The sequence below is a fragment of the Carcharodon carcharias genome, chromosome 29 (genome assembly GCF_017639515.1).
Source record: "Carcharodon carcharias isolate sCarCar2 chromosome 29, sCarCar2.pri, whole genome shotgun sequence".
NCBI lineage: Eukaryota > Metazoa > Chordata > Chondrichthyes > Lamniformes > Lamnidae > Carcharodon > Carcharodon carcharias.
The window spans coordinates 942,384-960,199 of NC_054495.1; the positions used below are offsets into that span (position 1 = coordinate 942,384).

The following is a 17,816-nucleotide window of genomic DNA, read 5'->3' on the forward strand; positions in this document are numbered from 1 at the left end:
AAAGAGAGAAGCCCACAGGGACTGAATCATTTCTCACTGCCAAGATATCAAATGTTGGAGATTTGAGACTTTAAAAAAACAGCCACGTGACCAAGGAGTCAACCACCCGGCCAATTGAGTTCACCAAAGAGTCCACCCAGGCTCCCATTGGTTGTGGGGAAGGCGGGGCCTTGTGAGGATTGGCAGGTCAGGTGACCATTGGTGGAGAAGGGGACTGCTGGGGTGAGGTGGTCTCTTGGGGAAGCCTCCTCAGAGTTGGCTGAAGCAACTGAATGTTTGGCACTGCCGGAGACAGTTGGTAAGGGGAGGGGGGAAAGAGGGTGTCGGGGTAGAGCCATGCCCAGGAGTCTCGTTCGGAAGGGGGGTGGGGGATTCCACGCCCCTCCCCCCAACCCCCACTTCAAAAGGGCACTGAGGCAAATTGGAGAGGCCCCTGTTACCACACTGGCAAAGGGTAATGAGGGGAGGGATAAATTGATCCTGGCACCAAATTTCCTGTAGTTCAAGGACACACTGAGCCAACAGTTGGGGGTTTCCCTTGGCAAACAGGTATAGGAGAGAGTGGATCAGTGATAATACGACCTCGTGTTGATAATCTTAAATATATTAAAAATTAACATCGATCACATAATTTACAGTACAAATTTCAAAGGATACATCAGCAAACTCTTTGAATAACCCTCTCACGCGAGCGTATAATTGCTCTTCAATAGGTACAGCTTTCACCTCAAGCTGAAGTGGGTAGCATCTTCCCAGTGTGTGAAAGGTGGGGTCTGTGAGCCGAACTCCACCCCCACCACAGTTCAAAGCACGAGGTCCGGTTCCAGGTCTTTACAAAGGACACGAGGATACCAGGCTCAAAGTTGTCCGACTGCAATTTAGAGTGGGAAGACCCATTGGATCAGATTGTGCTCCAGGGAAGAGTCCATTCATCACCAAAGCAAACGTGGATAAGGTCCTACCAGAGGGTAGTGTCCACAGCCAGGACAAGTTCCCTCTACACTGTCCCCATCAGACACTCCCAGGACAGGTACAGCACGGGGTTAGATACAGAGTAAAGCTCCCTCTAAACCGTCCCCATCAAACTCTCCCAGGACAGGCGCAGCATGGGGTTAGATACAGAGTAAAGCTCCCTCTACACCATCCCCATCAAACACTCCCAGGGCAGGTACAGCACGGGGTTAGATACAGAGTAAATCTCCCTCTACACTGTCTGGTTAAACATTCCCGGGGCAGGTACAGTTTATGTTTCTTCGTAACTGCCACTGGGTGTATTTCCACAGCAAAAGTCCCTTGTGTTGATTTACACAGAATTTGCTCAAGCAAAATGCAACAGCCACCACCAACCCTATATATAATTGGACAGGAGTGTAACGGTAATATGTGCAACCGGGCAGTTACTACATTCAGGTTGCCTGTTGGCAGACAGGGGAAACAGAAGTCAGTCAGCACAAACGTTCTTCAGCAAAATAAATTCACAATTAAATTTAAAATAACTTTCCTCCCTCAAACCTCACAACACCTTCAAAGAGGGAGTTGAAAGGACTCAGAATTACATTGACGTCAGAGCTTTATCTCAACCTGGAAGTTTGTTGGATCAATTTGATGCAGCACATGAACGATTGGCGATGGTCCTCACAATTTCACATTGAGCCCTGGAACTGCCATCTTGAGCGTACCAGCAGCTGTGCAACAAGGCAGCCACCATCTTGAGTGTACCAGCTCCTATATGGGCCCTAGTTCTTCCGAAGCCACCATGTGTAATATGTGCCTTCGAAGTCACCATCTTGAGTGTATCAGCTCTAATATGGGCACAAACGGAGCTGAGGCAGCCATCTTGAGTGTACCAGATCTTATATGGGGCCCTGGTGCCTACAAAGACACCATCTTGGGTGTACCAGTTCTAAAGTGTGTAAAAGTGCCTTCGAAGCCACCATCTTGAGTGTACCAGCTCTACTTATCAGCACAAATGGAGCTGAGGCCACCATATTGAGTGTACCAGCTCTAATATGGGCACCAATGCCTCCAAGCCACCATCTTGAGTGTACCTGCACCCAATTCCCATTAATATCAGCACTTGAAAGCAGCAGCATTCCTTAAGGAACTTCTGGAAACATCTGAACAGGCCTAGATAGGGATTTATAAAACCTTTTGAATAGATCCATAGTCATTAAAAAATGCACAAAAGGTGTTTTAAAAAAAAAGACTGGCTCCAATCTGAAGATTTGCTGTGGTTGGTATTGAGCGGGCCTTGTCGGGCGAGGTGGGTTGGAGTGTCGGGTAATGCCAGAGATGGAGAGTCATTACCCGAGATGACAGCAAGCCCTTCAAAACGGAATGTGCGGCTCTACAGCCGTGAGGATAACTTCCATCCAGATGCGCAAGGAGACGTCTGTCGGAGCGACCATATAGAAGAGTCTGTCATAGGTCTTCAAGCAGAAGGTCAAAGGTGGGTTCGGACTCTGGGGCGAGGGGGAGAGAAAAGAGAAAAATTAAATTGGGCAACGGAGCCTGGGTTTGTGTTTACCCTAAAGGAAGACAACAACAGCAAGGTTGTGCCGCAAATGTATTCAGAAATGATATCCTTTTCCTCTATTGTTCAAATCGTGCATTGGTTACAGCACAGAAAGAGATCTTTTGGCCCATTGCGTCTGTGCTAGCTCTCTAAAAGAGCAACTCAAGCTAGTTCTACTCCCCTCCCCTTTTCCTTGTAACCCTGCACATTTTTCCCTCTTCAGACAGTGATCCAATTCCCTTCTGAAATCCTCAATTGACCCTGCCTCCCCCACACTCCCGGGCAGCATGTTCCAGGTCATAACCACTCACCGCGTGAAAAAGTTTCTCCTCATGTTGCCTGGATCGCCTGAAATCTGTGTCCCTCCGGTTCTCAACCCTTCCACCAATAGGAACGGCTTCTCCCTATCCACTGTGCCCAGACCCCTCGTGATTTTGAATGCCTCTATCAAATCTCCTCTCAGCCTTCTCCTCTCCAAGGAGAACAGTCCCAACCTCTCCAACCTACCTTCATAACTGAAGTTTCTCGTCCCTGGAACCATTCTCGTAAACCTCTTCTGTACTCTCTGCAATGCGTTCACATCTTTCCTACAGTGTGGCGCCCAGAACTGTACACAATACTCCAGCTGAGGTCTAACTAGTGTCCTGTACAAGTTCATCATAACCTCCCTGCTCTTGTACTCTGTGCCCCTATTAATAAAGCCCAGGACACTGTCTGCTTTATTAACTGCTCTCTACACCTGTCCTGCCACCTTCAATGACTTATGTACACATACCCCAGGTCCCTCTGGTCCTGTACACCCTTTAGAATTGTATATTGTCTCTCCATGGCCCTCCCACCAAAATTAATCACCTAATTCCTGGGGAACTCCACTGTAAAACTTCCTTGAGCCCAAAAGACACCCATTCACCACTCAAGTCATACAGACTCCTGTCTACTCTACTCCTGTAGAAACTTCTTTAGCCAGAGAGTGGTGAATCTATGGAATTCATTGCCACAGAAAGTTGTGGAGGCCAGGTCATTGAGTGTATTTAAGAGTGAGATAAATAGGTTCTTGATTGGTAAGGGGATCAAAGGTTACGGGGAGAAGGCGGGAGAATGGGGTTGAGAAACTTATCAGCCATGATTGAATGGCGGAGCAGACTCGATGGGCCGAATGGCCTAATTTCTGCTCCTATGTCTTACGGTCTTATGGACTTGAAATATTATCTCTGTTTCTCTCTCCACAGAGGCTGCCAAACCTGCTGAGTTGTTCCAGTATTTTCTGTTTTTATTTCATTCACCACTACTCAGCGAACCCCATGTCGCTACTTTCTCTTTTACTCCATGAGCTCGAACTTCACTCTCAAATGTCTGTTGTGTGTCACTTTAGCAAATGATTTTTTAGAAACAGTGAAATGCATCGATTAGGGAGCAGGGCATAAATAGGCTACCTTAGGGGCATTCCGCAAATGGTCAAAATAAACTTCCTCAATGGCCTGGAAGTAAATGACTCCTTTCAGCTTGGTCTCATCTTTGCCTAAAGATAGAATAAAAGAGAGTCAGCGTTGTCCATATAACAGCACCTGAAACAAACACTCATTCCATCCACTGCATTAAATATTCACTGCGCTGCACTGTCGGAGGGTCAGTACTGGGGGAGTGCTGCACTGTCGGAGGGTCAGTACTGGGGGAGTGCTGCACTGTCAGAGGGTCAGTACTGGGGGAGTGCTGCACTGTCGGAGGGTCAGTACTGAGGGAGTGCTGCATTGTCGGAGGGTCAGTACTGGGGGAGTGCAGCACTGTCGGAGGGTCAGTATTGGGGAGTGCTGCACTGTCAGAGGGTCAGTACTGAGGGTGTGCTGCACTGTCGGAGGGTCAGTACTGAGGGAGTGCTGCACTGTCAGAGGGTCAGTACTGAGGGAGTGCTGCACTGTCAGAGGGTCAGTACTGAGGGAGTGCTGCACTGTCGGAGGGTCAGTACTGAGGGAGTGCTGCACTGTCAGAGGGTCAGTACTGAGGGAGTGCTGCACTGTCAGAGGGTCAGTACTGAGGGAGTGCTGCACTGCCAGTGGGTCAGTGCTGAGGGAGTGCTGCACTGTTGGAGGATCAGTACTGAGGGAGTGCTGCACTGTCAGAGGGTCAGTACTGAGGGAGTGCTACACTGTCGGAGGATCAGTACTGAGGGAGTGCTGCACTGTCAGGCGGTCAGTACTGAGGGAGTGCTGCACTGTCAGAGGGTCAGTGCTGAGGGAGTGCTGCAATTTCGGAGGATCAGTACTGAGGGAGTGCTGCACTGTCGGAGGATCAGTACTGAGGGAGTGCTGCACTGTCAGAGGGTCAGTACTGAGGGAGCGCTGTACTGTCAGAGGGTCAGTACTGAGGGAGTGCTGCACTGTCAGAGGGTCAGTACTGAGGAAATGCTGTACTGTCAGAGGGTCAGTATTGAGGGAGTGCTGCACTGTCAGAGGGTCAGTACTGAGGGAGCGCTGCACAGTTGGAGGGTCAGTACTGAGGGAGTGCTGCACTGTCAGAGGGTCAGTACTGAGGGAGTGCTGCACTGTCAGAGGGTCAGTGCTGAGGGAGTGCTGCAATTTCGGAGGATCAGTACTGAGGGAGTGCTGCACTGTCGGAGGATCAGTACTGAGGGAGTGCTGCACTGTCAGAGGGTCAGTACTGAGGGAGCGCTGTACTGTCGGAGGGTCAGTACTGAGGGAGTGCTGCACTGTCAGAGGGTCAGTACTGAGGAATTGCTGTACTGTCGGAGGGTCAGTACTGAGGGAGTGCTGCACTGTCGGAGGGTCAGTACTGAGGGAGCGCTGCACAGTTGGAGGGTCAGTACTGAGGGAGTGCTGCACTGTCAGAGGGTCAGTACTGAGAGAGTGCTGCACTGTCAGAGGTTCAGTACTGAGGGAGCGCTGCACTGTCGGAGGGTCAGTACTGAGGGAGTGCTGCACTGTCGGAGGGTCAGTACTGAGGGAGTGATGCACTGTCGGAGGGTCAGTACTGAGGGAGTGCTGCACTGTCGGAGGGTCAGTACTGAGGGTCTGCTGCACTGTCGGAGGGTCAGTACTGAGGGAGTGCAGCACTGTCGGAGGGTCAGTACTGAGGGAGTGCTGCACTGTCGGAGGGTCAGTACTGAGGGAGTGCTGCACTGTCAGAGGGTCAGTACTGAGGGAGTGCTGCACTGTCGGAGGGTCAGTACTGAGGGAACGCTGCACTGTCGGAGGGTTTCAGTACTGAGGGAGTGCTGCACTGTCAGAGGGTCAGTACTGTGGGAATGCTGCACTGCCGGAGGGTCAGTACTGAGGGAGTGCTGCACAGTCAGAGGGTCAGTACTGAGGGAGAGCTGCATTGTCGGAGGGTCAGTATTGAGGGAACGCTGCACTGTCAGAGGGTCAGTACTGAGGGAGTGCTGCACTGTCGGAGGGTCAGTACTGAGGGAGTGCAGCACTGTCGGAGGGTCAGTACTGAGGGAGTGCTGCACTGTCGGAGGGTCAGTACTGAGGGAGTGCTGCACTGTCAGAGGGTCAGTACTGAGGGAGTGCTGCACTGTCGGAGGGTCAGTACTGAGGGAACGCTGCACTGTCGGAGGGTTTCAGTACTGAGGGAGTGCTGCACTGTCAGAGGGTCAGTACTGTGGGAATGCTGCACTGCCAGAGGGTCAGTACTGAGGGAGTGCTGCACTGTCAGAGGGTCAGTACTGAGGGAGAGCTGCATTGTCGGAGGGTCAGTATTGAGGGCACGCTGCACTGTCAGAGGGTCAGTACTGAGGGAGTGCTGCACTGTCGGAAGGTCAGTACTGAGGGAGTACTGCACTGTCAGAGGGTCAGTACTGTGGGAGTGCTGCACTGTCAGAGGGTCAGTACTGAGGGAGTGCTGCACTGTCAGAGGGTCTGTACTGAGTGAGTGCTGTAGTGTCAGAGGATCAGTACTGAGGGTGCTTGTGGATGGAACCCGAGACCTCTGACCCAGATGCGAGAGGCCAACATCGTCAGGATGGAAGAACATTCTGGAACAGACATGTGCTTGTGTTCAATTCCTGGATGCAGCTGTGAAGGCTGGGCGTCGGGGCGGTATGCTGACTGGAGTGGCTACACAGAGGGGAACATGGTGCGTACCTGCAAAATACGCCAACCGCCTCTTGACACTGTCAAAAACGAACCACCTTTTTCTCCAGGTCTTAATGCGGCCGCCCATCTTGGTCAGAAAGCCCTGGCACACCCTGCTCGTCAGCGTCAGATGGCGGCATGCCTCCACCCCGTGCCCGGAAGCTTCTACGTGGGAGCGGAGGTTAAAGGTTGCCTGAATGATTGGCGCCCGTTGAGTGCTGAGGGCTTTCTGTTTGAGAGAGAGAGAGAGAGAGATGAAAAAACAAAATGGCCGCCGAGCGAACCGCCAACATGCCTCTCATTATTGGGGATGAAGTTGTCCCTCCTAACCAAAGATCATCAGAAACAGGAGCAGGAGGAGGCCAGTCGGTCGCTTGAGCCTCCTCTGCCAGTCAATAAGATCATGGCCGATCTGACTGTGGCCTTAACTCCACTTTCCTTCCTGCTCCCCCACCTCCATAACCCTCGACTCCCATGTCAATCAAAAAAATCTAACTCAGCCCTGAATATATTCAGTGACCCGGCCTCCACTGCTCTCCGGGGAAGAGAATTCCACAGAGGAGAATTCCTCCTCATCTCCGTCTTCAATGGGAGACCCCTTATTTTTAAACTGTGCTCCCGAGTTCTAGGTTCCCTCACGGGGGCAGGGGGGGGGGTGGGGGGCAACATTCTCTCAGCATCCACCCTGTCAAGCGCCCCCCCCCACCTCAGAATCTGATCTGTCTCAATAAGATCGCCTCTCAGTCTTCTAAACTCCAATGGATACGGCCCAGCCTGTCAAACCTTTCCTCCGAAGACAAACCCCCTTCAGCCCAGGAATCAGACGAGTGAACCTTCTCTGAACTGCTTCCAATGCAAGTCTATCCCTCCCTTAGTGAGGAAACCAAAACTGTGTCCAGTACCGCAGGCGTGGTCTCGCCAATATTTTTGTTTTCAAAAAAATATCCTTTATTCATAAAATATCTGAAAGGATGTTGGAAAACATTTCAAAAAGGCCGTCAGAGAAAGTGCAATCAGATTCCAGATTGCATGGATCATGAGGTGCTTTAGTAGAATCAATGAACATTACAGACATTTCAACATGGTCATCACAGACAGTCCCTTGTACAGTTGGAGCAAGACTTCCTGACGTTTAGACGCCATCTCTCTTGCAATAAAGACCAACATTCCTTTTGCTTTCCTCATTATTTGCTGTACCTGCATGCTGACTTGTGGTTTACAATGTTGAATAAATATAAGGTCTAAATTAAATCAAACTCTGGTATGCTTTTAATATGTGGTTTCGGAAAACAAAGATTATATAAGGCCAGTGGGGTTAGAAAAACAAACTCTGACCCCAAGGCACTTAAGGACAGGTGACTAAAAGCTTGGTCAAAACAGGAGCATCTTAAAGGGCAGGGGAGAGAGAGAGAGAGGGAGATAGGCAGAGAGGGGGAGAGGTTTAGAGAGGGAATTCCAGAGATCAGGGCCCCCCAGGCAGCTGAAGGCACAGCCGCCGATGGTGGGGCGATGGGAATTGGGGGATGGTCAAGAGGCCGGAATTGGAGGGGCACAGAGATCTTGGAGGGTTGTAGAGGCGGGAGGAGGTTACAGAGATAGGGATGGTTGTAGGGTCTGGAGGAGGTTACAGATATTGGGAGGGTGGTAGGGGCTGGAGGAGGTTACAGAGATAGGGAGGGTTGTAGGGGCTGGAGGAGGTTACAGAGATAGGGAGGATTGTAGGGGCTGGAGGAGGTTACAGAGATAGGGAGGGTTGTAGGGGTTGGAGGAGGTTACAGAGATAGGGAGGGTGCTAGGGGCTGGAGGAGGTTACAGAGATAGGGAGGGTTGTAGGGGTAAAGGAGGTTACAGAGACAGGGAGGAGTGTAGGGTCCGGAGGAGGTTACAGAGATAGGGAGGGTTGTAGGGGTGGAAGAGGATACAGAGATAGGGAGGGATGTAGGGGCTGGAGGAGGTTACAGAGATAGGGAGGGTTGTAGGGGCTGGAGGAGGTTACAGAGATAGGGAGGGATGTAGGGGCTGGAGGAGGTTACAGAGATAGGGAGGGTTGTAGGGGTGGAAGAGGATACAGAGATAGGGAGGGTTGTAGGGGCTGGAGGAGGTTACAGAGATAGGGAGGGATGTAGGGGCTGGAGGAGGTTACAGAGATAGGGAGGGATGTAGGGGCTGAAGGAGGTTACAGAGATAGGGAGGGATGTAGGGGCTGGAGGAGGTTACAGAGTTAGGGAGGGATGTAGGGGCTGAAGGAGGTTACAGACAGATGCTGGGCGCAGTGGGCTGGGGGCTTGGGCGATGGTGATGCCGGGGGCAGAGGCGGGGGTGGGGATGATGGCGGGGGTGATGGTGGGTGTGGGGGTGGGGGTGGGGGTGGGGACCCGGGCGGGTTCCTGCTGCCACTGGTCCAGTAATCCAGGGGAATGGTCTGGGGCCCCGGTTTTCCCGGGAATCCCACCTCGGTTGTTGATGGAATTTCAATTCAATAAAAATCTGGAATTAAATGTCTAATGATGACCATGAAACCATTGTCGATTGTTGTAAAAACCCATCTGGGTCACTAATGCCCTTTAGGGAGGGAAATCTGCTGTCCTTACCCGGTCTGGCCTACATGTGACTCCTGGCCGACGGCAATGAGGTTGATTCTTAATTTTTTTCATATTATTCACTCACAGGATGTGTCCTCGCTGGGCTGGCCCAGCACTTATTGCCCTTGAGAAGGTGGTGGTGAGCTGCCTTCTTGAACCGCTGCAGTCCCTGTGGTGTAGGTACACCCACAGTGCTGTTAGGGAGGGAGTTCCAGGATTTTGACCCAGCAATAGTGAAGGAACAGCCGATAGATTTCCAAGTCAGGATGGTGAGTGGCTTGGAGGGGAACTTCCAGGTGGCGATGTTCCCAAGTGTCTGCTGCCCTTGTCCTTCTAGATGGTAGAGGTGGTGGGTTTGGAAGGTGCTGTCTAAGGAGCCTTGGTGAGTTGCAGCAGTGCATCTTGTAGATGATACACACTCTGCTGCTACTGTGCGTCGGTGGTGGAGGGAGTGAATGTTTGTGGATGTGGTGCCAATCAAGCGGGGCTGCTTTGTCCTGGATGGTGTTGAGCTTCTTGAGTGTTGTGGGAGCTGCACTCATCCAGGCAAGTGGAGAGTATTCTATAACACTCCTGACTTGTACCTTGTAGATGTGGGTGGACAGGCTTTGGGGAGTCAGGAGGTGAGTTACTCATTGCAGCATTCCCAGCCTCTGACCTGCTCTTGTAGCCACAGTATTTATATGGCTAGTCCAGTTCAGTTTCTGGTCAATGGTAACTCCCAGGATGTTGATAGTGGGGGATTCAGTGATGGTAATGCCATTGAATGTCAAGGTGCAATGGTTACATTCTCTCTTGTTGGAGATGGTCATTGCCTGGCACTTGTGTGGCGTGAATGTTACTTGCCACTTGTCAGCCCCAAGCCTGGATATTGTCCAGGTCTTGCTGCATTTGGACATGGACTGCTTCAGTATCTGAGGAGTCATGAATGGTGCTGAACATTGTGCAATCATCAATGAACATCCCCACCTCTGACCTTATGATGGAAGGAGGGTCATTGATGAAGCAGCTGAAGATGGTTGGGCCGAGGACACTACCCTGAGGAACTCCTGCAGTGATGTCCTGGAGCTGAGATGACTGACCTCCAACAACCACAACCATCTTCCTTTGTGCTCGGTATGACTCCACCCAGTGGAGAGTTTTCCCCCTGATTCCCATTGACTCCAGTTTTGCTGGGTCTCCTTGATGCCACACTTGGTCAAATGCGGCGTTGATGTCAAGGGCAGTCACTCTCACCTCACCTCGGGAATTCAGCTCTTTTGTCCATGTTTGAACCAAGGCTGAAATGAGGTCAGGAGCTGAGTGGCCCTGGCGGAACCCAAACTGAGCATCAGTGAGCAGGTTATTGCTAAGCAAGTGTCACTTGTCAGCACTGTTCATAACCCCTTCCATCACTTTACTGATGATGGAGAGTAGAATGATGGGGCTGTAATTGGCCGGGTTGGATTTGTCCTGCTTTTTGTGTACAGGACATACCTGGGTAATTTTCCACATACCCGGGTAGATGCCGTGTTGTAGCTGTACTGGAGCAGCTTGGCTAGGGGTGCGGCAAGTTCTGGAGTACAAGTCTTCAGTACTACTGACGGAATATTGTCAGGGCCCATAGCCTTTGCAGTATCCAGTGCCTTCAGCCATTTCTTGATATCAAGTGGAGTGAATTGAATTAGCTGAAGACTGGCCTCTGTGATGCTGGGGACCTCTGGAGGCCGAAATGGATCATCCACTCGGCACTTCTGGCTGAAAATTATAGCAAATGCTTTAGTCTTATCTTTTCCACTTACGTGCTGGACTCCCCCATCATTGGGGATGGGAATATTTATGGAGCCTCCTCCTCCAGTGAGTTGTTGGATTCTCCACCATCATTCCCGACTGGATGTGGCAGGACTGCAGAGCTTAGATCTGATCCATTGGTTGTGCAATCACTTAGCTCTGTCTATCATTTGCTGCTTATGCTTTTTGGCAAGTAGTCCTGTGTTGCAGCTTCACCAGGTTGATACCTCATTTTTAGGTATGCCTGGTGCTGCTCCTGGCATGTCCTCCTGCACTCTTCATTGAACCAGGGTTGATCCCCTGGCCTGATGGTAATGGTAGAGTGGGGGATATGCCGGGCCATGAGGTTACAGATTGTGTTCGAGTACAATTCTGCTGCAGCTGATGACCCACAGTGCCTCATGGATGCCCAGACTTGAGTTGCTAGGTTAGTTTAACATCTATCCCATTCAGCACGGTGGTAGTGCCACACAACACGATGGAGGGTATCCTCAATGTGAAGTTGGGACTTCATCTCCACAAGGACTGTGCGGTGGTCACTCCCAACGATACTGTCATGGACAGATGCATCTGTGTCAGGCAGGTTGGTGAGGATGAGGTCAAGTATGTTTTTCCCTCTTGTTGGTTCCCTCGCCACTTGCCACAGACCCAGTCTAGTAGCTATGTCCTTTAGGACTCGGCCAGCTCGGTCAGTAGTGGCGCTACCGAGACACTCTTGGTGATGGACATTGAAGTCCCCCACCCAGAGTACATTCTGTGCCCTTGCCACCCTCAGTGCTCCCTCCAAGTGGTGTTCAATATGGAGGGGCATTGATTCATCAGCTGAGGGAGGGCGGTACGTGGTAATCAGCAGGAGGTTTCCTTGCCCATGTTTGACCTGATGCCATGAGTCTTCACGGGGTCAGGAGATGATGTTGAGGACTCCCAGGGCAACTCGCTGCCGACTGTATCCCACTGTGTCACCACCTCCGCTGGGCCAGTCCTGTCGGTGGGACAGGACATATTCAGGGATGGTGATGCTGGAGTCTGGGACGTTATCTGTAAGGTATGATTCCGTGAGAATGACTATGTCAGGCTGTTTCTTGACTAGTCTGTGAGACAGCTCTCCCAGTTCTGGCACTAGCCCCCAGATGTTAGTGAGGAGGAGTTTGCAGGGTTGACAGGGCTGAGTTTGCCATTGTCGTTTCCGGTGCCGAGGTCGATGCCGGGTAGACCGTCCAGTTTTGTTCCTTCTTTGAGACCTTGTAGCGGTTTGATACAACTGAGGGGCTGGCTTGGCCATTTCAGAGGGGCACTTAAGAGTCAACCACGTGGCCCTCTGAACAAGGGCAATTAGGGATGGGCAACAAATGCTGGCCCAGCTGGGTGATGCCCACATCCCGTGAATTAATTTAAAGATAAGAACGCGGAGAGGGCGAAGGCGCCATTCGGGATTTCCTGTGGAGCCCGAAGCCATTCGTATCCAGAGATACCCAAAAAAAGGTCACATACCCCTGAGTGAACGGGGACTGCTGCGGGCTGAGGCTGGTCATCGCCTATCCCTCGCTCGCCGTTCGACACCTTGTCTTCTTTTCGGGCCTCCTCTGCTGCTTTCCTTTGGGCTTCCTACAGGCAGACAGAATACAGTCATCGAGCACTTCCCAAATGGTACAATCGGTCGGTTATAGCACCTTTAACACAGCAAAGCATCGATTCGCACGCTTGGTGTCACATTGTAGCCCAGCACCAGGTTCCGGCCTCATACTCGCTCCATCATGAAGACTTAACTCTGCCTCAGTCTCAGCTCCCCTCCTACGGGAAGCCGCCAATCGTGCCGATGTTAGCTGCAGCTTTCTCTGTTCTAGCACACTCCTTGCTCATCTCCAATATTCGACCCTCTGGAAACTGCAGCTCATCCAGAACTCTGCTCCCCCCGGGTCCTAACTCGCACTGAGTCCCGTCCCCGTCTCACGCCCTGTGCTCGCTGACCGACACTGGCTCCCGGTCAAGCAATGTCTTCATTTTAAAATCCACATCCTCGTTTACAAATCTCTCTGTAGCCTCGCCCCTCCCTATCTCTGGAACCTCCTCCAGCCTCGACAACCCTCCCTATCTCTGTAACCTCCTCCAGCCTCAACAACCCTCCCTATCTCTGTAACCTCCTCCAGCCTCGACAACCCTCCCTATCTCTGTAACCTCCTCCAGCCTCTACAACCCACCCTATCTCTGTAACCTCCTCCAGCCCCTACAACCCTCCCTATCTCTGTAACCTCCTCAGCCCATACACCCCTCCCTATCTCTGTAACCTCCTCCAGCCCCTACAACTCTCCTTATCTCTGTAACCTCCTCCAGCCCCTACAACCCTCCATATCTCTGTAACCTCCTCCAGCCCCTACAACCCTCCCTATCTCTGTAACCTCCTCCAGCCCCTAAAACCGTCCCTAACTCTGTAACCTCCTCCAGCCCCTACAACCCTCCCTATCTCTGTAACCTCCTCCAGCTCCTACAACCCTCTCTATCTCTGTAACCTCCTCCAGCCCCTACAACCCTCACTATCTCTGTAACCTCCTCCAGCCCCTACAACCCCCCATGTCTGGAACCTTCTCCAGCCCCCACAACTCCCCCTATCTCTGTAACCTCCTCCAGCTCCTACAACCCTCTCTATCTCTGTAACCTCCTCCAACCCCTACAACCCTCCCTATCTATGTAACCTCCTCCAGCCCCTACAACCCTCCCTATCTCTGTAACCTCCTCCAGCCCCTACAACCCTCCCTATCTCTGTTACCTCCTCCAGCCCCTACAACCCTCCCTATCTCTGTAACCTCCTCTAGCCCATACAACCCTCCCTATCTCTGTAACCTCCTCCAGCCCCTACAACCCTCCCTATCTCTGTAATCTCCTCCAGCCCCTACAACCCCCCATGTCTGGAACCTTCTCCAGCCCCCACAACTCCCCCTATCTCTGTAACCTCCTCCAGCTCCTACAACCCTCTCTATCTCTGTAACCTCTTCCAGCCCCTACAACTCCCCCTATCTCTGTAACCTCCTCCAGCTCCTACAACCCTCTCTATCTCTGTAACCTCCTCCAACCCCTACAACTCTCCCTATCTCTGTAACCTCCTCCAGCCCCTACAACCCTCCATATCTCTGTAACCTCCTCCAGCCTCTACAACCCTCCATATCTCTGTAACCTCCTCCAGCCCCTACAACCCTCCCTATCTCTGTAACCTCCTCCAGCCCCTACAACCTTCCGAGATCTCTGCACTCCTCCAATTCCGGCCTCTTGACCACCCCCCGATTCCCATCGCTCCACCATTGGCGGCCGTGCCTTAAGCTGCCTGGGGCCCTAATGTTTGGAATCCCTCCCTAAACCTCTCCTCCTCTCTCTCTCTCACACTCACTCTCTCTCTTTCCTCCTTCAAGACGCTCCTTAAAAACTGGCCTCTTTGACCAAGCTTTTGCTCACCTGTCCCTAATATCCCCTTATGTGGCTTGGGGTCATACTTGGGTTTATAACTCTCAGGTGAAACGGGGTGTATTGTTCTGTCAGAGGTGCTATCTGAGTATAAGTTGTTGTTGCTGACCTGGGATATCAGCCATTTCCCTGCAGCTCAATGGCGCCAAATGCTGTGCAGAAACTTGTTACTACAGAGGGTGCCAATCTGTAGCTTCACCCCTCACCTCAGCACTTTGACACTACTTTCAGGGACAGGTAGCGGCCAACTGGCCCCTCGTGCCTGTATAGGAGGAGGCCCATTCAGCCCCCTCGAGCCTGTTACTCAGGAACAGGAGGAGGCCCATTCAGCCCCCTCGAGCCTGTTACACAGGAACAGGAGGAGGCCCATTCAGCCCCCTCGAGCCTGTTACACAGGAACAGGAGGAGGTCCATTCAGCCCCCTCGAGCTTGTTACACAGGAACAGGAGGAGGTCCATTCAGCCCCTCGATCCTGCCCCACCATTCTACGAGATCTTAGCCGATCTGTATCTTAACTCTATCTACCTACCTCGGTTCCGTAACCCTGAACCCCCTGAACCAACACAAATCTTGGTTTTGAAATTTTCAATTGACCCCTCCCAGCCCCGACAGCTTTTGTGAGGTGGGGGGGAGGACTTCTAGATTTCCACCCCCTCCTTTGTGTGAAGAAATGCTTCCTGACATCACCCCCTGAACGGCCTGGCTCTAATTTTAAGGTTCTTCCCCCTCATTCTGGAATCATGACCCCCCCCCACCGCACCCCCCACCCCTTCCCCACCCCCACTCACTCCCCCTGACCCCAGCTCCCCAACCCCACCAGAGGAAATAGTTTCTCTCTATCGGCCCTATCGAATCCTTGAATCACCTTAAACCCCTCGATTAGATCACCCCGTAATCTTCCAGACTCAAGAGGTGACAAGCCCGATCTGTGGGACCTGTCCTCGGAGTTTAACCCTTTCAGCCCTGGGCGTGGGTGTAAGGTGTTTGGGGGGTGTGGTGATTATTGCTGAAAGAAAAGATCTGCATTTCTCTCACCCCTTTCAACCCCCCCACCAAAATCCCAAAGACATTGAGAAGAAAATTAAATATTTTGTTGTTCAATGTGTCACCAAACAGAGGGAACGCGCCAAAAATCAGCGCACAGCAAGATCCCACGAGCGTGGCAATGAGCCACAGGATCACCACAATATTGCCAAAGTGCAGGGGGAGGCCATTCAGCCTGCTCTGTTCGTGCTGGCTCTCGTGAGCGAGCAGCCCGCCGACCGCCGTTCCCCACGTTGGATGTGGGATAGAGGTTGGCCTCAGGACCCCTCCTCCTCCTCTTCCTCCTGCTGCCGCCTCGCCTTCCTCCCCCCACCACACCCCACCCCCCCCCCACCCTGCCACCCACAGCCCCCAAAAAGTTATGGATGGGACACCAGCCCTCTAACACTAGAGGGCTGACCTTGTGATACTCACCCTGGCCTGCAGGAGTCGCTCTCTCACCTCCATGGCTTCCCTCAGCTTCTTCTCCATTTCAGCCAGTGTCTGCAGTGAACACCCATTACTGCAAAAAAAAGGGAATAGACTTCGGGGTTATATCCTGTCTGCCGCTTAGAAACAGGCCATTCGGCCCCTCTGCTCCGTGCTGGTGTTTCTGCTCCACACGAGCCTCCTCCCACTCCCTCCCCATTTCACCCCATTCCCATATCCTTCTATTCCTCTCTCCCTCATGCGTTTATCCAGCTTCCCCCCTTAAATACATCGACACTATTCACCTCCACCACTCCCTGTGGGAGCGAGTTCCACATTTTCCCCCACTCTCTGGGTAAAGAGGTTTCTCCTGAATTCCCCATTGGGTTTATTAGTGATGATCTTATATCGATGGCCCCTGGTTCTGGTCTCCCCCCAACAAGTGGAAACATCTTCTCTACATCTAACCCATCGAAACCCTTTCATCATTTTAAAGACCTCGATCAGGTCACCCCCTCAGCCTTCTCTGCTCTAGAGACAAGAGCCCCAGCCTGTTCAGTCTTTCTTGATAGTTATAACCTCTCAGTTCTGGTATCATCCTGGATTCTTTCCCCAGAGCCTCTTTATCCTTTTTATAACATGGGGACTGTGCACACTGCTCCAAATGTGGTCTGACCGAGGTTTTTATATTTGTTTACAGGATGTGGGCTTCGCTGGCTGGGTCAGCATTTATTGCCCATCCCTAATTGCCCCTTGAGAAGGTGGTGGTGAGCTGCCTTCTTGAGCCGCTGCAGTCCATGTGGTGTAGGTACACCCACAGTGCTGTTAGGGAGGGAGTTCCAGGATTTTGACCCAGCGGCAGTGAAGGAACAGCCGATATATTTCCAAGTCAGGGTGGTGAGTGGCTTGGAGGGGAACTTCCAGGTGGTAGTGTCCCCATGTGTCTGCTGCCCTTGTCCTTCTAGATGGTAGAGGTGGTGGGTTTGGAAGGTGCTGCCTAAGGAGCCTTGGTGAGTTGCTGCATTGCATCTTGTAGATGGTACACACACTGCTGCTACTGTGCGTCGGTGGTGGAGGGAGTGAATGTTTGTGGATGTGGTGCCAATCAAGCGGGGCTGCTTTGTCCTGGATGGTGTCGAGCTTCTTAAGTGTTGTGGGAGCTGCACTCATCCAGGCAAGTGGAGAGTATTCCATCACATTCCTGACTTGTGCCTTGTAGATGGTGGATAGGCTTTGGGGAGTCAGGAGCTAAGTTACTCACTGCAGGATTCCCAGCCCCTGGCCTGCTCTTGTAGCCACAGTATTTATATGGCTAGTCCAGTTCAGTTTCTGGTCAATGGTAACTCCCAGGATGTTGATAGTGGGGGATTCAGCGATGGTAATGCCATTGAATGTCGAGGGGCGATGACTAGATTCTATCTTGTTGGAGATGATCATTGCCTGGCACTTGTGTGGTGTGAATGTTACTTGCCACTTGTCAGCCCAAGCCTGGATATTGTCCAGGTCTTGCTGCATTTGGACATGGACTGCTTCAGTATCTGAGAGTCACAAATGGTGCTGAACATTGTGCAATCATCAGCGAACATCCCCACTTCTGACCTTATGATGGAAGGAAGGTCATTGATGAAGCAGCTGAAGATGGTTGGGCCGAGGACACTACCCTGAGGAACTCCTGCAGTGATTTCCTGGAACTGAGTTGACTGACCTCCAACAACCACAACCATCTTCCTTTGTGCTCGGTATGACTCCAACCAGTGGAGAGTTTTCCCCCGATTCCCATTGGCTCCAGTTTTGCTAGGGCTCCTTGATGCCACACTCGGTCAAATGCTGCCTTGATGTCAAGGGCAGTCACTCTCGCCTCACCTCGGGAATTCAGCTCTTTTGTCTATGTTTGAACCAAGGCTGTAATGAGGTCAGGAGCTGAGTGACCCTGGCAGAACCCAAACTGAGCAT

The 17,816-nt window shown here is 51.9% G+C and overlaps 1 protein-coding gene across 5 annotated transcripts in view; it reads right to left on the minus strand.

Annotated features, from left to right (window-relative positions):
* Nucleotides 1-586: 586 nt before the first annotated feature.
* Nucleotides 587-17,816, minus strand: part of LOC121271067 (pleckstrin homology-like domain family B member 2) — a 67,164-nt gene continuing 49,934 nt past the window's right edge. For all 5 annotated transcript variants that reach the window (XM_041176772.1, XM_041176775.1, XM_041176773.1 and 2 more), the window contains 5 exons: nt 15,870-15,957; nt 12,450-12,563; nt 6,616-6,835; nt 3,949-4,034; nt 587-2,462 (listed from right to left, as the gene is read on the minus strand). In XM_041176772.1, the coding sequence (XP_041032706.1) occupies nt 2,328-2,462; nt 3,949-4,034; nt 6,616-6,835; nt 12,450-12,563; nt 15,870-15,957 (643 nt within the window). In that variant the 3' untranslated portion in view covers nt 587-2,327. The remainder of the gene's footprint in view (nt 2,463-3,948; nt 4,035-6,615; nt 6,836-12,449; nt 12,564-15,869; nt 15,958-17,816) is intronic.